Consider the following 26,043-nt stretch of genomic DNA (forward strand, 5'->3'; position numbering starts at 1 on the left):
TTGTGTGCAGACGTGGACCACATCTGGCTCATTTCCATTTGGAAACATCACTTGTTTCTTTGTCTCTGGGAAGCTCTAGGAATGGAATGAGGACTTCTGAATCTGGCTCAGCGAGCTCCAAAATTCTGGATGTGGGGTGATATAGCATTTTAATTTATAACACTGGGATAGTCACCTGGAAAATCTCGACGGGAAAACACCCCAGAAATAACAATAGGAAGATGATGCTTTGGTCTAAGTAGCTGGTACCACATAGTCTACCTTTGACTTTCACCTTCCAACCTGCCTAGTTTATATGTTTTTCCCTGAAGACCAAAGTGAGCTTATGCTCCTCACTGGGCTTATGTTCCATAAAGCTTCCAATTCTGAGCCCTGACCCAATTACAAGAATTCCATTAGGGACCTCGTACGACTAGCACAGATCCCAGGCACAGGTCAGATACCAAGGATGCAGAAACAGCCTCACACTCCACTGGGACAAGAGGTTTAAGGGGCAGAAGCACTCCAGAGAAGAGGTGCAATATTATGATTTATAATCAGGAGACAGACCTGCCTAGAAAGGAAGGGGGAAATATCACAAGCATAATAGGACATTTGGCTATTTTTGTTTCAGCTATGCAGAGTTATTTTAAAATTGAAAATACTAGGGACCAGTAAAATAAAATATCCATCTTACCAAAAGAGCATAGCTGCTAACTGACCATAGAGGGAAAGGTCGCAGTGTGATTACTGCTGGCAGAGTTGCTGGTGGGGTGGGGAATGAGGTAAAATAGAAGATCGCATAAATGTGTAATGGTTCACAATAAGCAAAAAGCAGTATGGCTTGAAACTGAATTAGCTATTCCAGTCTAATAAGTATTTTTCCTATAAGAAAATTATGGAATTATAAATTTAGCCCATTAAGGGAGAACAGAAATTATAAGGCACATAAATTTCATAATTTTGTACAGTATTTGAGAAACATTACTTATCAAATGGGGTAGACATTATAACTGGTGAAAATTTGCTAAGAGACCATAATTAAGACAGAATAGCAAATGGTGCCTTAGCTCTTGAAAGGGTCACTATCAGGATTCCACTTAACATCTTCATTACTGATCTGCTGCGAAAATGGAAATACATTCAATGTAAGGATGGTGTCTAATTGTGAGATGCTGTCAAGGGCTGGAAAGTGGTAGAAAAATATCTACAGCTGTGAGAAACAACACAACATAAGTAGGTAAACCAGACTAAACCATCTGAAACACCAAAAAATAAAAATTAAGTAAATAAATGAAGGAGAGCTACCTGAAACTCACTGGCCAGAGTTCTGAAGGGAAAGGAAAAAGTGACATTGGTTGATGTTAGCTAGAAGGCAATGAATGACCCAGCCTCAAAAGAAAAATAGAACAGATTAGGAACTTATCAGCAAACGATGCATCACTTTACATGGTCTACCTGTAAAGATATCAGGGGGACCCTGCTCTTCTTTTCCCTATTCAACATATACCTGTTGGGGTATTTGTAGAAAGATTCATCATCTCCTTGGTTGTCATGAATATGTATGTCTCTTGCTAGCAGAGGTTTGTGATTTGTTTCTTAATGATATAAAAAATGAGCAGAGGGCAGTAAGAGTGATTAGGTAAGGGGGGAGGGTGTCACTGGTTGGTAAAAAACAGGTTTTGTGAGGCTAATTCCATCTGTGCTGTGTTTAGAGTGTGTAACTGGGATCTTCTCTTTAGCATTGGAAAAACATACTGGCATGCTCTAGGAAAGTCTTTTGAAAATGGTAAAAAATATGATTAACTCCTGCAGGGAAAAGATTAGTGGGAACATTGATTCTATAGTTCTTACCTGAAAGGAAGGGAAACAGAATGTTAAAGAGAGGAAAACATGAGTGGGGAGTAGGACTACATGAAGGAGAAAAGTTCAAATCAGGGAATCTTAAGGCTGAGCACTTCCTGGCTGTGAGAACCTCAGTGTATGTAACATATTCACAGAGTGGAAAAGGAAGATTTGCTATATGGGATGCTAAAATGTGTATCTGAGAAAATGCCAAAGAAAGGCAGCACAGGGAGAACTTCCACTGGTCGTAGGGATGGAAATGGGCTCCACAGACGTCTGCCGCACAGCTGGTGGACACCCCCCCCCACACACACATCCTCCTAGCTCCCAGCACCCAGATGAAAGCAGAAGCCTTGAGACAGGCAGGGGCAAGTGCTCCTCACTTGCAAGATCCGAAAGAAACCAGTGAGTCCATGACCTCATCTAGGATTGCTCATCTTCTCTGATGCCTTGAACATCTAAATAACTTTTAGATGTAATCACTGTTTTCTAATGATATTTTCTTGGCAGGTACAAGAAGAAAGCACCTATGTTCACTGAGGCTTAATCTCCCACATGAGAAAGAAAATAAGGGTGCTTGATCTCTTGCAGTCATTTGAAGTAGGTTAAGTTCTAACATAAAAGGACCATCCTAAAGGCCCTGACCTCAGGCAGTTATGCTTAGTTTGGCTGCTCATAAACTCCACCTGGACACATGGTCTATGCAGAAGCTTAGTTAGCCACTCAGAGGAAGAACTGAGGTGAGAACTTACCTAAGCCATCAGATGACATCATGTATACAACTGTATGGGGGATGCTTCTTGAATGAAAGATTTAGAGATGAAAAATATTATAAAAGTTCATCTTTGAAATTAAAAATCTGTTGAAATTTTATTATTATTATTATTATTTTTTTAAACACACTTTTTTTTTTAAGATTTTATTTATTTATTTGACAGACAGATAACAAGTAGAGAGGCAGGTAGAAAAAGAGGAGGAAGCAGGCTCCCACTGAGCAGAGAGCCTGCTGCGGGGCTCGATCCCACGACCCTGGGATTATGACCTGAGACGAAGACAGAGGCTTTAGCCCACTGAGCCACCCAGGCACCCCTATTATTATTATTTTTAAAGCATCACTCTCAAATGTCGAGTTTCCCTATTATGCTCAGTTTTGGTTATCTGAGGCCTGTCGGCCCAGCAACCATCTTGTTTCTCCATGGCCCCCAGACCTCCCAACCTCCCACAGCCAAAATTAGCTAGTTGGCTGCCCAGGACAGCCAAAAAAGCCAGTACATTTGAGACTTCCAAAGATATGCAACTCAGGCTGCCCCAAGCCTCAAAGTGGGGCCCATGAGTTAGATGCCTATTCAAGATAGGATACAAGGAGTAAGAGAACAAAAAGGAATCAGGGGACATGGCCAGAATAATGGAGGAGTGGGTGGAGTTGGAGACATTTCTGAAGACATCACAAGAGGAGGCAAGGCAGGAATGGAGTAGAGGGGAACTATGAAGATGAAAGATCGGGAATGGATGACAATTACATGAAGCCCCGAGACGGGGGGGCTAGAGCCAGAAGTCTGTCACTAGGATTCAGTTATCAATCAACTCATATCAATCAACTACCATTTCAGCTGGTGGTGAGTATCCTTGTGCACATCCTTTGAAGGTCTTGCAAGCGTTGTAATTCTTTGTAGCCTCTAGTGCACCTAGCAACTATTTCTTACATACCCTTTCTTGAGAAGATCCAAGATGAGAGGTATGGGCCCTGCCTGGGGCTCCCAGTCAGGAGTGGATGGGGTTACAAGAGATGGTTCTGCTGACAGTGTACAACCAGCCCAAAGAGAGACATGGAAAAGCTTCCCAAAGGCGCTAATACTTGAACTGCATTTGGAGTTAGTTAAGTAGAAAAGAGGTACTACCTATGATAGGTACTCAGTTACTGTTTGTTCATTAATTTTGATTTGTATTGGTTACCTGGAAAATTGTTCAAGGACTAGGAGCTAGTTCTTATCACCACTGTTTTTTTTTTTTTTTAAGATCTTATTTATTTATTTGTCAGAAATAAAAAGCACACAAGCAGGTAGAGGAGGAGGGAGAAGCAGGGTCCTCTCTGAGCAGAAAGCCCGATGCAGGGTTTGATCCCAGGAACCTGGGATCATGACCTGAGCTGAAGGCAGAAGCTTAACTAACCGAGCCACCCAGGTGCCCCAACACCACTGTTTTTATTACTGTCAATGAAACAGATAAATCTATCCATTTTAGTGTCTAAGGATATAACCCGAAAAAATACTATACCTTACCTTTGGCTGAGATGGGGAGTGCACTTATAATTTTTCTAATTATGAGGCATCTTCTTGTTCTACTTATCTAATAGGAAAAAGTTTTAAAAGCTTTTGAAAAGATCACATTTTGCTCACTTGAAATATGTCTGTATATTTTAGCATAAAATATACTTGGCAGCTGCTAACATAATCGGATGGCTACGCCTTGCAAAAACTTGATTTCTTTTTAATCAAATTTTTAGAACCATACTGGGTTTCTTGCCAGTGCTACAATAGTGAGCAATAAATACATCATTAGATCAATGGCATTCTGATGATGGATCACTCCAAAGATACTTTCAGCCAAAAAAAATAAGCCCATAGTCTCACTGTGCAAAGATTCATAAAATATTGTTTAAAACATAGATACTCAGTTAATATAACAGGGAAGAAAACATTGCAAAACAGAACATGACGGCCTGGGTTTATAATGTAGCAATATTGATCATGGATTTTCCTAAGTACTCTAGAGCAGCCACAAGGTTATATATGCCTCTGATTAGACCCAGAGATAAGAAGGGGAAAGTTATAAAAAAGGAAACTAACCAGAGGAAGGCCTGTTGCTATAATAAATTATTTAAAGCAAGCAGGGCAAGCGGGTTGTGAAGACAATATAAAACAGAATCCAATGCCCCCAAGAAACCCCAAACCATCAGCACCTCTATAAATTTCTTACCACTCTGTCTGGGATTTAACTGGTGGTGCTTCTTTTCCACCACTCTCCCCAACCCATCCAACCCTAAGCCTTCACATTTTGTCAGTTCCTTTCTCAGAGCTTAACATTTGTTTTTCTTCTGTAACCAGGGATGCTGTCTTCAGTTATATTTCTCAGCTTGTATCTAAAGAGTGTCTGCAAGGCCACAGACGAGTGCATCTGTCACTTCATTCATCTGGATCTTAAATTTCCCATGGAAACTATAAGCTTGGAATACCTAATATGACACACTTATCAACATGACTTTCATAGTCTTCTCCTTTTCTTTTTCTTCTTATTGTTGTTGTAGTTAAATCCACAAAGCTCAGGCTAGGGTAAAACTTCTGGAGCTCAGTGACTGTTCCATATTAGAGGATGTGACTAGGCCCCAAATACTATGAAGTGAAGGTAGAAGCCTGATTAAGGGCATGTTGGAAGAAAAATAGTCAAAATGGCTAAAATTTTAGTGTTAGGAGATGTTCAAGGAGTAGACTGACTTGAAAAGTAAATATTTTATAGGTAGATTTTTGCCATGGAAATAGGGGTGGAGAAAGAAGGGTAGAAAACTAGAAAAGAAAAGCCTTTGTCAAATTCCTTTGATCAAAGAATTTTGTCAAGACTATGCCATGGCCAAAAAAAAAAAAAAAAAAATGTTGCTTAGAAACTTGCAGTGACCCATGGCCCAGTTTCAAGAAAAGTAGCATTCTACCATAGTTTTTTAAGTAGGCACACAAATCCCATTGTACAGTCAGGGGCTATGATTATACGTTAGGCTTTTAAAATTTTCTAGGTCCATTCATCATGCAGAATCTGGGCAAATGAAATATAAACAACTCTATTCTGCCATTATAAAAACATTACTAGCAGCATAATAGGACTCAATAGGCAACATGGTACAGGTCTAAAATATGAGTCCAAAGAATTCTACATATAGGCTTTCCTGCCATTGTGCTCTGTGACCGTTAGCAAATTATTTGCCATTCTGGGTCAAGCCTGGCTGGTTAAGGTTAGGGTCATTGAACCAATGATCATAAATGGGGGTAAACTTTATAAAGAAAACTATTTGAAGGTCACATTTAATATAAATATAAATTTGAAGAAAGAGGTAAAGAAATTATAGATGATATGAATGACTAAGCATAATTCTATCATGTCACCAGGATGCTAAATAAAGATAATTCAAATGCAAGGCCAATTTCTCAGTTATTGGTGTTATCTTTGAATGTGAAAGACAGGACCTAAATATTATCATTCTTTTGTGGCTGCTGTTTGCTCATCTGTAACAAAGTAGGAAAAGAATCATTGTATTCAAAGGATTGTTAAGATAAGTGACCTATAAACATGCCTGCCAAGTGCTCCTTAAAACAGAAATTGCTCCGTGAAAGTCCCAGTAATGATCCAGCAGCCTGGAACAATCCAAGTTCAGTGTCCCAGCCTCTCCACGTCTTTTTGTCATCAGGCAAGTAAATATTCCAGACACTTCTGACCTCTGAGAAGTCATTAGTTTTTTTTTTAAGTACACGGATGGTAGAAAGGGGGAATGGGAACAACTTCTTCTGATAGATCCTTTTTCATTAAAACCTTATCAAGAAATTTTAAATTGAGAATTATGCCAGTCTGAAATGGGAAAATAGACCCCAAATGTCAGTATCCAACTATAAATAAAAACTGACAGGCAATAATTAATAAGTCCAAATTCCCACTGATTTAAATAGAGAAGAAGCAATCAATTTTCAACCCATCTCTCCATGATGCTGAAAGGTCCATCTATCTAATTAATTGGACAGCTCAAAATACTTCTAAGATGAGTTGCAGAAAATGGGAACACCCAGGTCTTGGGATAGTTGGCCCAGGACACTTTCCTGACCAAGAGGCAAATCAGCTACAGCTTCTCAAGGAGATCCTTGATCTTGGGTAAATCTCTACTAGTCCTGCTGAGGTTCTAATCTCTAAGCCTGGAATGGCTTTGGAGTCAAAAGGGGCTCCTGAGGACTAAGATTCTTCTATTCTCCAGGGAGAAATGTCCAACCATATGAGTTATGACTGGCAAAGTCACCTCAGAGCATCCCAGAAACCCACTGGACTTGGAATACACAATGGAGGGACTAAGACTGGGGAGGTCTCAAAGTACCTTGCGCCTCCAGAGAGACTTCCTTAGAATTGGGGCTAACCTGGAACAGGGATAGCTTAGGATTCAAAAAACACTTCTGAACACAGAACCAAAGGTGCCATTGTTGAGGACAGAGTGTTAAGAGTGTTACCTATAAATTTCAAAAGGCTGGTAAATGCCACTTGGAAATACCAGACAAATTACTTGTTAAATTAACCCACAGAATATGATCATTCTTTTATATCGTAAATACCATTTCAATGTTTCTCAAAATATGGTGAAGGGATCCCTAGCATCAGAATCACTTGGGGGATGCCTGTTCAAAACACAGATTACTAAACCCCACCCCAGACTCCTGAATCAAAACCAAGAGAACAGAATCCAGCCCACAAACTGAATTTCTAAGGACCAACACAGTTGATTCCAACGATCCATATCAAGGCAGGAGAATTATTCTGTCTTTTAGTCCATCAGAAATTTAAAGACACTCACAGATTAGGGAAATGTGTATTTCCCCCAAAATGTTTTAAGTACCATAAAAATGAAAACAATATTTCTTGTGATGAGTTCTTGAGAACCATTCCAGTTTATTCTGCCCACATATAATAAATAATAAACACCATTATTAAAATGTAATTATGAGCATAAAATAATTGGGAAAAATATCAACTATGCTTCTCAAAAATATTGCCTTTATTTTGTCACCACAAGTAATTATGTTATTAAAAGAATTTATAGTTTTTTTAAGTATCAGTCACTTGGTTGCAGGAACTTATTAAGCTGTTATACTCCTCCCCATACCCTTTTAGTCATCAGAATTTTTGTAATAAAGGTTTTTTATTATTTCTTAAACTATAAATTGTGAACCATTGCAACTAGTGATTAGGCTGAACGTGAATTTATATCCAGGTTATAAATTCCTAAAAACATGTTTCATTAGAATTACTAAGGCAGTCTCAACTCTAGTAGATTAAATAGCCCCTGCGATAAAGCTCTGTTTACTTCTATTTAGGATTTTTTTGGGGGGAGGGTGCAAAACAATTCAGTTTTAATGCATTCTCTTAAGAAGCAAAAGAAAACAGTTTCTGATATACATGCTATTGCAAAGCAGTAAACCAGTGTTGCATGGTAATGTGACAAGGACCACATTTCTTTTCTAGAGGAATTTTATTTTTTTCTCTTATAAACTCCCTTTCCCCAAACTATGGGTATAATTATTTCACGAAACGTAGTTTGCCATTCCTGAAGAGTCAAATACTCTATTTCTTTCTCACCAAAAATCACAAGTTTAGGCAGAATACTGAATGAAAATAGAACTTGAGAGGCAGTCTTTGTTTGTAGCATGTTGTTCCTACTAAGGGTCGCCCCCCTGCCCATGCTCCACACTAGTGCTCCAACTGAAGTGACTCAAGTGTACATGTTATGTTTTAACAGATGGGCCGGCTGGCGGCTGCTAGGCTGTAAAACAGGAACTCAGAATTTGCACCAGAGTGGTATTGAACTAAGTGCTCATAAAGTTCATGGACATATACACTGACCTAGACAGACCAGGCAGATTCAGACATGCATACACACATGCTCATCATACACTCCAGAGATCGGAGGGTCTATCTCTCCAACCAGAACAAGTTCAAGGCTGTTTCCCCCTCCATATATTTCTATCTTATACACCAATCAATTTTACACACACACACGCACACACACGCACACGCACATCTACATATGCATAAAGCATGAATAGTCATATCTTTCAATTCTCATACTTTCAAAGATGAAAACATTCCCAAATTGTGTACCTAAGTCTCTAGGACATTCAGTAAGCTCTTATTCACATCCAATAAAAATTACAAGAAAATATTATATTTAATTATATTGAGTCCACACATAATATAAACTACATGTATGTAACTGCCCTCAGAAAAGCCAGCTGCTTTGACCCCTTATCATTATGACAGAGAGAGGAAAAATATCCCAGACTGGTCACAGATGAAGTGTCAGGTTTAACCTTGAATCCTGTGTTGTCAGTTCCTGTCACAACTTCATCACTTGAACACCAACCGACCAGCCTGGTGGTCCCTTTCAGGGTCTAGTCTAGGATTCTCCCGGGCTTCCTGCACTGGGACAGACAGCAGCTCGCCCTGGTCTTAATGAAGTCCTTCGAACACACCTTGATGGTGATACAGAGGTCCAAGAAGCTCATGAGGGATGTGGATACAAGTGCTAATAGAAAGTAATTACTTTACAAAGTTTAATATCCGTGCTGTCAATGCCTTTCAGTAACTGCAAAGCACTGAAGCCCCGGCTACAGAACCTAGCTGGTCACTTAAGTTCTCTGACCGCTGAACACCCACCCCGAAGACGATGGTCGCTAGCTCAGGCTAGCTCAGATGGTAGCTAGCTCAGACACCTCCGCCGGGTCGCCGCACCGTCTCCGGCGTGGGTAAATTTTCCAGAAGCCGGTCCTCAAGCCACGTAGGAACTGTTGTCCGTACACGACTGGGCACGGAGGCCGCCCCCAGCGCGCGTGTCACCGCCGCAGAGGGCCAGGGGACGCGTCCCTAGGCCCCCCTAATGATGGCAATTATAACATGCCAAGTTGGTGAGAACGCGGAGCCGCGTCCGGGACCGAGTTGCGACGCTGTGAAACAAGTTCGGGAGTGGGGACACCGGCAAGGAGGAAATTCCGCCTGGCCCTGACCTCCCCACAGCGGCCACGCTCGGACGGACGCACCGACGCCCGCCAAGACCCGTCCAGTGCCCCCGGCTTGCGGAACAGCGCCAAGAGGAGCCGCTCGCCTTGCGCCCGGCCACTCACCCTCCTCGCTGAGTCCGGATCCCAAACCGACGCCCCTGCTGCGGGTCCTGAATCCCAAGTTGCCCCGAACCAGCGACTGCTCTCGTTCTAGAGAACCCTGCACACCGGTTCGGGCGGGCACCTCCGAGAGAGCACGACAAGCCCGGCGGGCGCCCCGGCTCAGCGGCCGCCCGGAACGCGTTGACAATTCATGGACCTGCTCAGCGAATGAGGCGGACCGCGGGGCTGAGGCTACCGGGCTCCGGAGGGAGGCGGGGCCGCGCGGCGGGCGAGGCGGAGCCAGCCCCTGGGTCGGCCCCGCCGGGGCGGGGCGCCTTTAACCTGTGACTGGCGGAGCCTGCAGCCAATCGCGATGACCTCAGGAATCCGGGCGGCCGCTGGCTGGGCCGAGCGTCCCGCTCCGCCCCGCCGCCGCCGTCCAATCCGTCGCTGCCGAGGCCTGGCGCGGAGACGCGCCGGCGGCAGATAAGTTGGCTGCGGTGGGCAGCCTGGGCTGCAGACTGGCGCTGTGGGGGCAGCCGTGCGGGGATTCGGGCGTATTGGGAGGGAAGTGGTGGCCCCAAGAGACCCTGTCTGAGAGAGGCTTGGGGCCACCCAGACCCCTAGGGGTCGCGGCGTATCGGCAAGCTGTGGAGGGAGAAGCCCAGCCGCGGCGCGAACAGACTCCGGGTCGACAACGCCCACACCTGGCGTCCGCGGGAGGCGCCGAACTTGGCCCCGAGGGAGCCCCAGCACTCGGAAGAAACCGAGACCCAAAGAGGGTGAGTCCCGGGCCGCACCACCCAGTCACCGTCGGAGGCCCGGGCCCGAAACTGGAGCTCCAGGCTGTCTGGAAGAGGTTCTGGTTGCGGATTGGTGGTTCTCTCCGAAATGAAACTCGGACTCCGCGGACCTCCTGGAAAGTTCTTACACGTCCCCTCCTCAGCCCTGCTTTCTTACCGCCAGCAACAGGGAACCTGACCAAGCGCCTAGGCTCCCTTCCCAACCCATAGCGCCTGAGTCACTTGACAGAACCGGGGCGGGAGGGCAAAAGGGAGGCTCGGGTGCTAGACGGCAGCGGAGCCCCCCCAGACCCTACCTGGGGTCGGTCTGCCCCGTGTGTAGGCAGCCGCAGCGCGGCTCCTCCTGCTGCTCTCTCCTGAGAGGAGGAGGGCCCGGAACGCTCCTCCTCGCGGGCAGGAACGCCTCGGAGCGAGCCACGTGGGTCCCACGGTGTACGCTCACGGCCCCTGCCCCTTCCGAAGTCCTTGCATCGAGCTCAGGGACCTCCCTAGCGGCGGGCACTGGAGGAGCCTGAGCTCCCTAGGCCAGTCGCAGCTGAAGCAGGCCCTGTGGGCTCTGGCCGGCCGCGCCACTGCGGCTCCTTTTGTGGGCGGATAGGTTCTTTAGCCTGTTTTTACGCCCGGACCTTGGCCACAGCATACACACATATGGAGCTGTGGGTGTAACAAGCCAAAAAGCAAAGGGTTGGGTGTTGCTTTCAGGTTGAGGCCTAGAATGTTATCAGGCTCCAGACAGTAGCTTTGGGTGGATAGCGGCCTCTGTTGTACCTGGAACTGCGCCTTCCATAAGTAGGCACTCAAACCATGTTAGTCAGTTCAGCAAGGCAGGAAAAGGGTCAGGCTTTCTGGTGCCCCAACACATTCCTCACTGAGCGTTGGCTCCCTCAGATTCAGAAGTCCTGAAGGTTTCAGTTTCTCATGTGTGAGGGACTACGGACTTTTACAGGTGTTATTTCAGTGGCAGCTTGGCCCTCCTAAGGACATCCTAAGGACCTCCTTAGCTCTCACGAGCAATTTCTGATGAGAATCCCTGGCAAGAAGGAATGCAAAAGGGCTATAGCTGAAAAGGAGTGAAATGGGAAGGCTACAGCTCAGAGGTGAGCTTGGGCCTAGTTTGGGTTTCAAGTGGTGGCTCCTCAGCTTCCCTTCTCAGTGGGGAAAGGTCCATAAGGCAGGCTGTCAGGCAAGAAAATCAGGGTCTGGACAGTCCTTAGTAGGCCCTGAAAATTGACTTGTGATGCACAAATTGCATGTATTTAAACACCTCATTTAGTGGATCAAAAGACAGGTACAGACAAGGGAGCCCATTCCATTCAGTTTAAACAGTTGCTTACCATGCTGCTTTGTGTCTTGAGAGAATGGCATTTGCCCACAAGAAATTAGCTGTAGACCACCTGAATGGGATACACACCAGGTCTCTGCCTAGGTTGGGATGGGAAGATCATGGGAAAAATGTCTTTCCTTGGATCCTTTTTTCCCCCCACTCCCGGATAGTTTGCCAACAGTGTTTATCATATTAACACCCTGTGAAGGTTTTTCACAGATGCTAGTGATTATTTTAAAAATCACCTTGGTAATAGGAGGCAAACATCGGCTGTTGACTGTACTTGCTGTAGTATTTATGTTAGATGATGAAAAAAGGAAATAGGAAATTTCTTTTTATGAAATAAGTTAGAACTAGATGAGAAACTTCTGTTTCCTGATTTCCAGGGTTTTCCGTCTGTTTGTTTCATACAGATGTGATTATCCATGGGTTCTTAGACAAGTAACTGGTCTCATTTTCTTTTATAGAATGGATGACATGTAAGAGCACGTCTACACTCATTCACATTTTCATTACCGTCTTCTGTTTTAATTGGTATTTGACAAAAGTTTATCACTCTGGCACAGATTTATTCCTTTGGCTGTCATTCTCCCAATGATCTCTTGAATTTCAGCCATCTCCATATTTTACAAGAGAAAAGGAGATCTATTACTTGTGTAAGAACTCATTATAGTCCTATCTGTATGAAACAAACAGAAAACCATGGAAATCTGGACACAGAAGTCACCTCTTTAGTACTAACCTGTTTCCCTGAAGAAAATTTCTTTCCCTCAAAGGGATGAGGAAGTGGAATGGCTTGGGAATGAAAAGATTGACATGAGACCGTGGAAGCAGGGCTGGTGGTGTGGGTGGTGTGTGGTGGTGGTGTGGGTGGTGAGCAAATTTGCCTTCAGGCACTGTCACCCATCTCTGACACAAACAATATTTTGGAACCTTCTAAATTTCAAAAGGGTATGACTGATAGGAGCTATGGGTTCTAATCTGAGCTCCAAGTGCTGCTGGCAATCAGTTAACCTCCATTTACTCTTGCTTCCTTGCCATAAAACCACAGTAGCAGAATTGGGTTACTCTGTTTAGCTGCTTAAGGGGGACGCAGTGACAGTGGTTACAAAGCACTGTAAATGCATGACATTTATAACAGTAGTCACTGTTGAAAAGAACAAAATGATGTTGATATAGGAAAATAGTATGGACAGAACAATTCCTCTCTACACTTGGAATTTCTACTCATTTTAATCTCACTGGATTATGGTCCTTTCATTCTTTAAATGGAAGTGAGGAAAAAGGGCCCTCACAATCCTTGTTCTTTGATTACCAAATGTTTCTGGAAGCTTTGCATAAGTTAATGCTATTTTTCCCCTCTTTTTCCATTTCCACTACCTCTCTCAACATGTATTCATTTTGAAAATTATTCAGAATTTGAACAGGCTGAGCTAAAGCACCTTAGCAAAGAAATGCAATCGGAAGCAGCAGATTCTAATACCAGCTATGCTGTAGGTTCATTCTGAGACTATGGGCAAGCCATTAACCTTCCCATACTGGAGTTTCCCAACTATGAAACTGCAGCAATACTTCTGATTAATCTCACAGAGAGGAGAGAAAACTCATGATAAGGCTTTTTGAAATATTAATTGCCATGTAGAGGACAAAATATCACGTAGGCGATTTTGCAAACTCAAGTATGGTGCTAGTTTGTACACCACAACTAGGAGATGTTTTGTAACAGGGATTGCTCTGGCACAACGTCTGTAGCCAGGGTGCTACCACCCACAAAACAGTGATGTCTCATGCATTTAAGTGACAGTGCAGGTGCCTCCTGTGAGTGTTACTGCCACAGGTCCAACCAAGTAAAAATGTGGTCACAGAAATGCATGAGAAAGGGAAGCCTCCATTCTACAAAAACATGGGATTTCCTCAGATGTGCCCTGGAAGAAAAACTACACTGAACTTCTTAAAAATGTCACTGTGAGTACAAGTCTGATGAAAGACTAACGTGGTCTTGGGAAAATGGCCTGATAGATAAAACTACACACATTGGTCAAAGGGTCACTATAAGAGATTTAAAAATACTCTTAATTTTAAAACTTTGTAACAGAATAAATAACACTGAGGAATTTGGAAAGGGAAGGTCATATATTCAAGGGAGGGAAAATAGACTCCCAGCCCTTAGAACAGTAGAGTGTTCTAAGAAGTAGGACAGAGAATATGGGCTCTAGAAACACAAAAGACTGAAAGTTGGATTTTCTTTCCATTCCTTCCTAAGTTTGAGACCATGGATGAGGTGCTGAGCTTCTCTGAGCCAAATGGAGTGGGGATGAAGGGTGTTGAGTTTTCCTCATTGGTTTTCTATGAATCTCACCTGAGAAACTTTCTGTAACTGTTAGTACAGGGCTAGGCTCATAGTGGGCCATCTGCCAATGACAATTCCTAATGTTTACTGAACACTCACCGTGTGTCCTTCACTGTTCCATGTCTTTTCATCAAATTGCTCACTTGATGCTAACAATCACCCTCTTACGTTGCTACTGTCTCTTCTTCCTCAGAGTTGCTATCTTCTTGGAAGGACCTTTCTAGGATTCAGATCCTGCAGTGGACTTAAAAGTCAGAAGTCTCCTTTAGTAATTTTTTTTTAAACTAACATTGCCTGTTTTCCTGTGGGAAGGGCTAATCCAGTCTTTCGTGGCACCGGGAAATCAGGCTGTACTTGAGCACTTGGTAACACGTACACTACAATAAAGGGAACAAGGGATTCAGAATTGGGGACAAAAAGAGCCACAGGAAACAAGTAGTGCTTCAAAATCCCAAACCGCTTTCCAGGTCTCAGACTGTAATCTCCTCAATTGTGGCTTCTAAACAGTGTGCTCATCATCTGGATTTGAGGTTTAATGGAAGTTAGTTCCCTTGAGGCAGTAGTATGGGAACAGTAACTGGCTAAAGAAGGGAAAAATGAATTATCCCTTAGAAATGAATTGTATCATTAGTTATTATGAATACCCCAAATTATGACAGATTCATGTATAAGTATGCCAGGGAAAAGTAGCCATGAGCTATAATACACACAATCATTTGTTACCCAAGAGAATTTAGGTGCTAATGTGGATGGTTTTGCATCTGTGAAATTCTGAAACCCACAAAGGACTCCAAGATATAAAGCCAAATAAAACATAATACAGAGGGAAATGATTTTGATTATGTAACATTTATACATAGCATGTCATTTTACATTTTCAAATTGCTTTTCAGTCATTGGTTTATTCTTCCCAGCACACCTGGGGAGTACATCCATGCTGTTATCCTCTGTTCACAGCTGAGGCAACTGAGACTGAAGGAGGCAAAGTGTTTTGTCCAAGAACGCAACAGGGGCAGGGTGAGAAATCGTGCATTTATTCAATCATGAGTCTATTCAGCATCTACCCTTGGCAAGGCACCACGGTGTGGAGTGCACAGCAATGGGAACTATATCCGTGGTTTCTGCCTTGTAGGGAGTCTGCTGGGGCACTAAGTGTTTTGTGGATTATGTCTCTAGACAGTAAGGACCAGGGTTTAGAGGAGGAGAAGGTGAGTCCCTCAGGATTCCTGGAAACAGTGGGATTTGTGGTGCTTGAGAGATGGGTAGAGTTTTGGCAGATGGAGGCTAAGGGTGATCAGAATGCCAGAGACCGAGACAGGAATGTGAGCAAATTCAAGGCGTACTGAAGAATGCTTGATTACAGCAGGACAGTTGTCAGCCAAGGGCTGGTGAGGAGAAAGGAGCAGATTTTTTAGCATACTGAATACCTAGCTAAATATATAGATTTTAGCCTGTGGGCAATGGGAGCTCAACTCCTCTCTGACTTCTTCCATTCCCTCATTATTCTAACATGTACTGAGTGCTAATATACGCTTAGTCTCCAGATGTTTTCTCATACCTTGGCTTTTCTAACCTGTGCAGCATTCCAATGAGATACATACTATAATTCCTTCTCAAGTGGATGTGAAAACTAATGCATTTAGAAATTCAGAATTGCCCACCATCATGGAAGTAATAACTGACAGATGTGGAATTTGGAAAACAGCACCTTTGACTTTTTCGTAGGTACTTATGGAAAGAAGGGGTGTGGATTCTGGATACTGTACTCATGATGCCCATCTAACACTGTTCCCTTCACCCTAGTTTGGTGTCTTTCTAGAAATGAAAAGTGAATAGGAGAAAAAGAAAATTTTCTTAACATGTAAGTTGTTTGATTTCTAAAGTCAGTTGTGGGTCAAAAATAAAGATACAGGGTATTTCCCCCTATTTTCTGTGCTCTCCAGCTAACAACAAATATCTGCATTTTGATAACTTTAGTCTTGGGTCTGTAATATATTTGGATCTCAGCTTAGTTTTTCCACTAAGCCAGAATCTCTCTCTGGAGTTGGTCAACTTGGTCTCTAATCCTTTCCCCTTAGCATGCAACCCAACCTGTTTATCATAGTGCCCTGTGAGGTCTCCATCTCAGCTTGAATTTCGCCCATCAAGAAATAGCTTTTCCTCTCCAGATGCAGGCTACTAATTAGCATTTTTACTGTTTAATCATCAGGACTAAAATACAAGTGAGAGAAGTATTATTGTTAATCCAAAAATACTTAGAAAGGAAAAAGATTGCTTATTTAAATCTTCCTATAAAGAAAGAGATGCTCTCAGGAGGTAGGTTTGTACTTAGGTGACATAAAAAGTAAAACTGAAAATTTTAACATTTGTTAATAGGGTGCTTCTCATTGATACGGTTTGTGGAGAGTTTCTTTGGAGAATTCCTGTCCGTGATCAGTCAGAGAAATCTTCCTCTAGAGCAAAATATCTGCTACAAATGAGAGGCCATTGTTGACCCTCTACATGAAGACAAATGGGAAATCACTGAAATGGGGCATTTCAAATTCCCAAATTCAGTGTATAGCATTCTCCTTGTCTCTCAACCCTCTAATGCCTTGTTTGGCTCTGCCCAGATTATATTTTATCACCTAAGCGATAGAGATTCACAAGTAAGTAGTTGAGTGTTTCTCCATGTTTTTTGTTTGTTTGTTTGTTAAAGAAGTTGAAAGAAAGTAAACTTGTAAGGATCATTAAATTTTATATAAGATCTTAAGGAGCCCATGTGAAAGGCATGGAAAACAAGCACTGGACCAGAAAATTGTATCTGATTTCTCCTCTATCTTAAAATGCTGTAAGTTTTTCCTGTGCTTTCAAGGAGAGCAGGAGTCTGGGACAAGGTGGTCTGAGTTTCAGTGAGAAAAGTGAGAAAACTAATCCATGTTATCTTGGCTTCTAGATCTGCAAAGCAGGGATGCTTACCTTGAGAGACAGAGAAAACAAACCTTGGAAAGACTCAGAGGAAATCATACAACTCATTGTAACCATTTGCATCTCTTTACAAAGAAAAAAATCACAATACATACTTCTGGGGATTTTCCATATTGATGGAAGAAAGTGTTCAAGATACCAAAGTGAATCCCACTGAAGGCATGTATTAGCATTAATTTCTCCTAACTATTAAAATGAAGCCTGTGTGGTTCTTTCTCCCCTTAAGATGGTCAACAAAACTGCTGAAACTCTGAAAGAGGATTGATGTAGAAACATGCTAGAATTAACCTTATTTTAAAAACAGTAACTATGAATAATAGAGGACTTTTCCAACCAGTAAGACTCTGTGCACTGAGGCTCTTTGCACAGGAACTTCTGAATTCTGAACAAGGTTTGACAGGATATTGCAGGTAGCAAAATACTGTGTGAGAAGTTAATAACATTTCATCTCAGTGCCTGCTGAAGGCCAATCTAGGATTCCTCAGAAAACCAGCATGTCAGCTGATGACCCTGGGAGTCTTTGTGGGGAGGTTGTTGGTGTTGTCCTGTCTAAAGGACCCAAAGTCGTTGAGTGAGAACATCTCAAGGAACTTTTTGTAGCCTCCACAGTAACCACTACAATATACTATCCACAGATATAAATACTCAATAAAGATTTATTTAATGGAATTTAATTGTTAGCAGGTCCTGAGCTTGACTAAAGCAGACAACTGCTCTTGGGAATACAACCAAACCCAGGAGCTCAAAGAGAATAGAGCATAGTCAAGGTCAAGTGTCCCCAGAAAGGTCATGCTTGTTTAGTTCATAGCTCAGATCAGTTGTGGTGGATATGAAGGCACTAATTCCCATTCAGAGGCACAGATACCACTCATTTGTACATGAATTGGAATATATAATGGGACCTGGCCCTTGAAAGTTTTGTGGCCCTTTCAAAGCCAAAAGGAAAGAGGGAAAACTGTATCTGTTTTCTGATTCCCTTTTCCAAGAAGCTGAAAATACATTGCAAATGAGCCCTTAGTTGTTGTGTGTCACTATTCTTACAAAACCTATCTTTGGTTCCAAGGTTGGGAACTTGTTCTGCCTTGCTTTCTCACTCACCTCCAACTGGGCTAGGTCTCGAAGTCTCATTTTGACCATATATTCTTTCAGCCAGGTGGGAGAGATGAGAAGAGGCTAAATATAGCCGTATAAAAAACAACCAGCCAACTAGAAAGCACCTTCAGGCTTAACATCAACAGTGAGTATGTAGCATTAGCTTCAAGTCGTGTGTGAACAAGCACAAATATTTTCTAAGAATATTTTTCAGAAGAGGGTATTTTTTAGATATAATCTCTAAATTGTATTATAAATGATAAATGGGCAAGTTAACTAACTTTATTTCAGGTATGTTTTACATATATGCTGCCATGATTAGCTCTGTCTTTCTTTGTGACTATAGATTATGTCAGTCAGTTTATTAGTCTTGCTGGAAAGAGAGCATTGCCATACTATGGTATTGGGAAAGGATCTTTGAGATGATGATGAAGGTTGTAGGAAAGGCTCAAGTTTGTTTTGATATTTGTTTCATTTTAAAAGGCTGTGACTAGCACTTCATACCTGTCTAATAAGCATGCATGTAACATTTTTATGTTTGCTGAATGCCTTAAAGTCCCCCATTAGTCTCCACCATACCCCTTGAGGGTGGGTTAGTATTAAAACCAACAGTTTACATTTGAGGAGATTTAAGACACAAAGGGATTATGTGATTTATACAAGGTCACCCAGCATGCAAGCCTAGCTAATAAAAGATGACTGCAAAGCTCTTTCCAAATAAAATTGCCTTATAAACATTAGGTGGTATTAATGGGCATGATCCCAGGATGAGTAAAATACTCTCTAGGAGTAAAGTGCTCATACACACTCTATATGATTAATTCTTTTTAACCTCGGGGCAACTTTTGATGTAGGAATTCTTGAACCTGGCTATGCATCAGAAATGTCTTAATAGTTTTGAGAACATGTGAGCACCTGGGCCCCTACCCAAGCTGAGAAACCATAATCTGGGAGGCGGGACCCAGATAATTTGTATCTTATAAAAGCTCCACAGGGGATTGTGATGCTCAGCCAGGGTGGAGAACCACTATCCTAGACTATAATAACCTCAGACAAGCCAAGAGCAACAAGATACCATGGAGTCAGTTTAGGAGAAAATTCTAGTGTCTTCCAGGCTTCCGTCTACCTAGTTCAAAACTATTATTAGCAAAGGAACTGTGTCCCTGAAAGACTCAACTGTATCCATGTATGGAATTTCAGGAAATAGGGCCGAGATTAAAGTTTATTTAAGAACCATGCATGTGGGGCACCTGGGTGGCTCAGTGGGTTAAAGCCTCTGCCTTTGGCTCGGGTCATGATCCCAGGGTCCTGGGATCAAGCCCCGAATGGGGCTCTCTGCTCGGTGGGGAGCCTGCTTCCTCCTCTCTCCTCTCTCTCTGCCTGCCTCTCCGCCTACTTGTGATCTCTCTCTCTGTGTCAAGTAAATAAATAAAATCTTTAAAAAAAAAAAAAAAGAATGAAAGAACCATGCATGTTTGTTATAATATACCAGGTAAATCTTTGTGTCTTTTCTTGGGTTATTACTGATTCCAGTCTAATATTTTTATTTCGAGTACCTTGAATAACCAACAGTAAAAACTTTAATATTTGCCCATTCACCCATCCATCAGACATTTATTGAATACTTGCCATGTAGAAATTACAGAGTGAACTAATGTTCTTTGTCCATCGGAGTTTATCAATAAGTTGTAAAATAGACTCAGGCCAAATAAACAAAAACCCTATAATAGTAAACCATACATATTGAATGATAAAGCGTATAAGGGCATTATTCATAATAGCTAAAAAGTTGAAAAAACCCAAATGTCGTTAATTGAAAAATGAATAAATAAAAGCTGGTATATCCAAATATCATACTATTATTTAATAATAAATGAAGTACTGATACATGGTAAAACATGGATGATCTCTGAAAAAGGCGAAATGAAAAAAGCCAGCCCCAAAGAACCACATTTTGTGTGATTCCAGTTATATGAAATGTCCTGAATAGGCAAATCTATAGAAAGTAGATTAAGATTGCCTAGGGCTGGGGGAGGGTGAGATGGGGAGGGACTCTTAATGGGTGCTGGGTTTCTTTTTGGGGTGATTAAAAATGTTCAAAAATTGTGGGACACCTAGGTGGTTTAGAAAAGCATCTGTCTTCTGCTCAAGTCATGATCCCCGGGCCCTGGCATCGGACCCCATGTCGGGCTCTCTGCTCAGGGAAGAGCTTGCTTCTCTTTCTCCCTCTGCCTCCCCGCCCCCCATTTGTGCGATGTCTCTTTCTCTTTCTCTTGCATGCGTGCTGTCTCTAAAAAAAGAAAAAAATTAAAAGGTTCTAAAATTGTGATGGATACATAGCTCTGTAACTATACTTTAAAAACCCCATTAAATTGCACACTTTATTTTTTTAAAGATTTTTATTTATTTATTTGACAGACAGAGATCATAAGTAGGCAGAGTGGCAAGCAGAGGGAGAGGAGGAAGCAGGCTTCCTGATGAGCAGAGAGCCCGAAGCAGGGATCCATCCCAGGACCCTGGGATCATGACATGAGCGGAAGGCAGAGGCTTTAACCCACTGAACCACCCAGGCACCCCTAAATTGTACACTTTAAATGGGTGGATTGTGCGGTATGTGAATTTTATCTCAGTAAAGCATAAATATATACATATACATATATCTAGCACTGGACAAACTTGGAGGAGAGAGTGATTGATTAATTTGAGTTGGAAGAAAGGGTGGAGAGTTTTCTGGAGGAAATGTTAGTTGAGACAAAAAAGGTGATTTTGTGAAGAGGGAAGGTTTAGAGATATAATCAAAGTGATGATGCTTTCATGCAAGGGCAGTTTATTGGAATTGATGGGATTTAGGACATATGCATGGTACTAGTACCTGGAAACTAGATGCAGGTCTTTTACTACCATGCTGAATTCTGTAGTTTGGTCCTCGTTTTATAGAGAGCCATGATGGGTTGGTAAGTGGTCTCAACAGGCTCATGATTTGGAAAGATGGGAGATGGGGTTGGGAGGACAATGAGTAGGGGAGACCATTGAGGAGGCTGGGCTTGTGCAACACATAGGCAAGAGATGATGAAGCCTTCAGGTGTGTCAAGAGTATTGAACACTGAAACAAGGATACTGATGAGAGGAAATGCTTAAGAAGTTGAATCTTAAAACTTGGTGGTTTTGGGGAATAGGTAAGAAGTCACAGGATATATACAGCACAGTATTTTAGAACATACAAGGGTCTGGGTGCTTTTTTCTTATTTAGAATCAATGCAAAAACTATGGTTGAAATAACACTACCCACACAGATTATTCTCTAACAACTTGCCAACAAGAGTTCCGATTACAGAGACTCGTATTTCTTAACAAAGGAATGTATATTGTGAGTAAAAGGATGGATTGAAGAGAGAAATGCTATCCACCCATTTTTTTAAGCTCTTTGGAATCAGACCCTCCCTTGTTGGAGAAGAAGCACTCATTTATGGCTTACTCTGAATGACTAAGTATTTATCTCTTGCTCAGATAGCTTCCCTAGAAACACTTCCTTTGGTGTGAGCAACTTGGATTTACTGCCAGGGCAACACCTTTCATCCAACACCCACGCTGCCTCTTGACTTGGTCCTCATCGGCAGGTGTTCATAAGCTGCATTTTGTTTTGCTTCTAATAAGAGCACAGTCTCAGAAAAGCATTGGCTGCAAGTACTACACATTATAACTTTCACTTACAAGTGTTCTTATAGGGGAGATCAGAAAATGTGGGAGTCTTCAGGATCAGGAAGACAAAGACTGCCTTTTCCCTTAATCATGACAGGCCACACCTGTGTTTTCCATATGAAGGAGGGCAGGGAGATCCTGGGCAAGGTCAAATAGAAACAGTCTCTTCCACTGCACGGCCCTGTATTCCCTGGGAATCTTCGTGGGCTCTGGAAGGCATTGGCAATGACACTGCCTGCTGCTAGCAGAGTTTGGGAATAGCATCCCTGACAAGTGCTGTACATGAGTTTAACCAAGCAGAAAACACCATTTAGAACACCACTTGCTGAGATGTGGCTCTTATCTGTGTCTGTCAGTGAACAATGACTACAACAAGCCCTGTTCAATCACAGTTGTTAGCCAAGCTAATTACAGCAGTCTCCGGTGGGAGGAATCCCAGCAGACACCTCTAAGGGACTTCATCATAGGTTCAAACATTGGCTTTGCAGGTAAGCAATGGAAACAGGCCCCTTGGGGGGCCTTTAAACAACAGTTCTCCACAACTCTGAACATGGATCCATCTTCACTCTGCAGATGGCGAGAGATCATTTTCAAAAGAGAACCACCACCAGAGAGCGATGGAGGAAAGGGATGTTTAAAGCCAGTAGGGTAAATGTTCTGGATGAAATGAGAGCAGAACTAGGTATTATTCCTTGGGCCGTCTTTGACTCACTGCATGACCTGATGGAGGTTGCTTCCCCTTTCTGGGCCTCACTGTTCTCATCTCAAAAATAAGGATAATAATACTGGCTCTATTTATATCACAGATTGCTGAAAGAATAAAATATATAGTTTAAAAAATAGAAGGGAAAAATAGAAAATGCCATTCAACTTTAGGTAGTGTCACTTATTCCCCTTCTCCTGTTCTACATTTTACTGACAAGTGATGAAACGGAGTAAGGAAAAAGGTCTGTGCTGTTGTAGAATCTGAAACTTTACTTTCTGATGCCTTTGAGTGATACTGTGGTTTGCTCAGTTTCAGATTTGCCTCCCTGTCCCGAGTTTATTTTGGGGTAAACTCATCTCCAGTGTGAGGGGTTGGAGAAGCCCTAGGGATCTGAAGAGAACAACACCCTAAACCCATCTAGTTATCATCTAAATGTCACCTGCTGCAACCCATCTTAAAGTCTCTCCTCTTCCTGGGACACCAGATTTGGGAGGATGTGAACCCTGAATGGGTCCCACAGTCAAGTTGGGACTTGAGAGAACACCTCCAGGACAGAACCGAAAATAATTTGTAGGGTGTGCTGCACATGTCTTAATCTGGGTCTCTAACTACATTCTTGTTCTACTAAAAATCTCAGCACACTTCTAATCAAGCAAGGTACGTCTACATATCCGATGGTGCTTTCAGTGATAGAAAAGGATCATATTATGGATTTGGCGGAGAAGAAAAAGGAGATTTATTTCCATTGGTTGAAGATGTATCTTTTCCAGATATGCAAAACCAGTCAGAGCATTAAAAAATACCAATGAAACGTGATCATGTTTTGTGAGCAGAAGAAACCATTCTTGACTTCAAAACAATAAGGAAGATTATAAGGATCCCAAATCCATGGTTAAAAAAAAAATGACAATAGGCTGCCAGTGGGACTATCAAACTCTTACTTGCCCCCTTAGGGTGTGGCGACATCTGCATTTCAGTGAACCCCTTGCTTTCACTTTTGCAATTTCCCCCTTACTCTTTGCTCCTTCCAATCATTTATCTTTTTTTTCCCAATGTTCAGCATAACTAAAAAGTCTAAGTAGGGAATTGCACATAATTGTAGACTGCACCATTGGCAAAATGATGCTTCTTTCTCAGTATTTGTAATTATCTGTTCCACTCTTGCTTACTCCTGGAAAATTTATGTAGAATGACAGCAGTGTCCTTTACTTCTTTTGAAGGCATTCTTTGGTCTCACTTTGTGTAGAGGTTATAAAACATAACCAAGAAATGCAATATCGTGTTTTTTATGTAAGTTACACATAAACAAATAGAAAATACCACTTTAAATCAACCAAGCAAAAGGTGGGGAGAATAGCTAATTATGTTTTAGCTATTGCACTTAGTTGGTAAGATGAAGAGATGGGAGAAAAAAAACAACTTTGATAACTCAAAGACTGTGATCACCCTGGACGTGTTGGCCTGCCCCTGCCAGCTGGGAGGTTGTTTTATGCTGTTAGGTGAGAACTCCATGGTTTCCTTTGCGCTCTCAACCTTTTCTTTATTACTGGCTTAGAGAAATGTGACATTGCTAAAAACTCCAACTTGAAAATGCTTCACAGAGCAGGATCCTTGCCAAATTCAAGAATCTTGCTAGTTTGCAAGATGGGAGCTGTAATGCAGAACAAAAGTCTGATACTAGAAGTCAGCAATCACAATGGGAATAAATCCTACAATCTGGCTTCTAAATGTCTTCATCTCCTCCAACCTTAAAAGAATGATGCTGGCCTTACTTTGAGGCTGACTTTACAAAGAGAACATAGAGGGAGGTGGAGTTAAATCCTGGAACTTAGCTCCTCTGGCAGTTCCTTCCCAACTTCTAACACCTCTTTTTTACCAGGTCATGAATAGATGCCCATTTTTACTTTTCAACATTACATTCCTAACAAAGAACATATGACAGTGCCTCCCTTGCCTGGTCAAGGAACAAGGGAGTTTCTCAGCTGATAGTTTAACTTAGTCCCATGATGCACTTGTACATTTTAACCCAGTTTTAAGGGAAATTATTTCTATGGTTCATTTCTCTCTTTCCTTCCTTAGTGGGCAGAACATGGGTTGACCTTGTCAAGAGGACCTGGGATCATTGACGGGGTCTTCTCTGCAATGCAGTGCTGCAGTAAAGCCCATCAGGGTTTCTCAGGGGAGTTGGGTTGCACTGTTGAGTTGTGAGTATCACAGTGCAGCCATAGGCTGAACTTGTCTTTAACTTGAATCCTCCCTATTTCTTGGTGTTTCTAAATTATTAAGATGTTTCCATTAATCTTAGGCCTACCTTGTTTCTAAGGGTGAAAGCTTTCCATCAGGAGTAGTTCAAATATAACATTTGGGCATGAGGGAAAGATGGCTTTGACACTCAGTGTGGGTTTGTGGCTGGATTCTTCTTGTGTATAATCTATTGGCTGGCACTGCTTCCAGGAGCTTTTCTTCTCCATCTTTTATATGATTTTAATGTTTTCCCCTTCTCCTGAAGGTTTATGTCCTTCTAGCCTTTATAATTCCAAAGCACTTTGGCTTTGGTACTCATCCTTTTTGATTTTTTGATTTTACCTTTGGTAAAATGCTGAACATCAATCCCTAACTGAAAGACCGGCCAGATGAGACCATTCTTTGTTGGCCATGCCTCAGTGTTCATCATGGATTTCTGTGTTAGTAGAGAGATGTAAGATCTGTGCCAGATGCAGGATTTTGGGTCATAGTGCAACGTATTCTGGTCCCTGTGGTGAACAAGGGCCCTGGGTCTGGTACCTCCATCTGTGGATGAGGATTGGTTGCCAGGGTTTACTCTCCAGTATCAGAGTCTGTCTGGAAACCCCTGAATTCTGCTGCCTGAATGCTTAGCTCTTCTAAGACAGGCTGAAGGTTATGGTACTTCCTAACGTAGCGTGTCATTTTTGGGTATTGAGCTAATTGGTTAATCAAGTCTTCAGCTCTTCTCTCTGATACTTTTTGTTCTCTTAGTTGTCTTTTTAAAAAAGGTATGTTCGAAAACTTCCTGAAAGATAGATACTCTGCAATCTTTTCTGAACCTTCCACTCATCATCCTACTGCAGTTTTCTTTCAGGCTGTATCTTCTTCCTTTCCCCCACCAAAATTGTTCTCAATATAGTTGAGTTACCATTTGTACTAGTTTCTTGTTGCTACTATAACAAATGACGACAGACTTGGTGGTATAAAACAACACAAGTATATTCTTTTATAGTTCTATGGGCCAGAAGTCCTAAATCACTTTCACTGGGCTTAAGTCAAGATGTAGGCAGGGTACCTTCCTTCTGATGGTTGTAGGGGAGAATTTGTTTCTTTGCCTTTTCTAGCTTCTGGAGGCCACCTGCATCCCTTTGCTT

The 26,043-nt window shown here is 42.2% G+C and overlaps 2 protein-coding genes across 2 annotated transcripts in view; one reads left to right on the forward strand and one right to left on the reverse strand.

Moving 5' to 3' along the window:
• Nucleotides 1-9,984, reverse strand: part of MARCHF3 (membrane associated ring-CH-type finger 3) — a 138,785-nt gene extending 128,801 nt beyond the window's left edge. Inside the window, exon 1 of the mRNA XM_047730770.1 lies at nucleotides 9,744-9,984. The gene's annotated coding sequence lies outside the window, so the exon portion shown is untranslated. The remainder of the gene's footprint in view (nucleotides 1-9,743) is intronic.
• LOC125101156 (translation initiation factor IF-2-like) lies at nucleotides 9,316-19,504 on the forward strand. The gene is made up of 4 exons (XM_047731784.1): nucleotides 9,316-9,368; nucleotides 9,637-10,033; nucleotides 10,106-10,504; nucleotides 15,093-19,504. The coding sequence occupies exons 1-4, from the start codon at nucleotides 9,316-9,318 to the stop codon at nucleotides 15,543-15,545; spliced, it is 1,302 nt and encodes a 433-aa protein (XP_047587740.1). The 3' UTR covers nucleotides 15,546-19,504.
• The last annotated feature ends 6,539 nt before the right edge of the window (nucleotides 19,505-26,043 follow it).

The sequence above is a fragment of the Lutra lutra genome, chromosome 5 (genome assembly GCF_902655055.1).
Source record: "Lutra lutra chromosome 5, mLutLut1.2, whole genome shotgun sequence".
Classification (NCBI taxonomy): Eukaryota; Metazoa; Chordata; class Mammalia; order Carnivora; family Mustelidae; genus Lutra; species Lutra lutra.

Excerpts from the sequence above, each read along its gene's own strand:
- LOC125101156 (XM_047731784.1), top strand. The coding sequence starts at position 9,316 with ATGGTAGCTAGCTCAGACACCTCCGCCGGGTCGCCGCACCGTCTCCGG. Across the intron at positions 9,369-9,636 it reads CCGCACCGTCTCCGGCGTGG|CGGCCACGCTCGGACGGACG; the intron begins GTAAATTTTCCA and ends ACCTCCCCACAG. Across the intron at positions 10,505-15,092 it reads GAAACCGAGACCCAAAGAGG|TCATTGGTTTATTCTTCCCA; the intron begins GTGAGTCCCGGG and ends ATTGCTTTTCAG.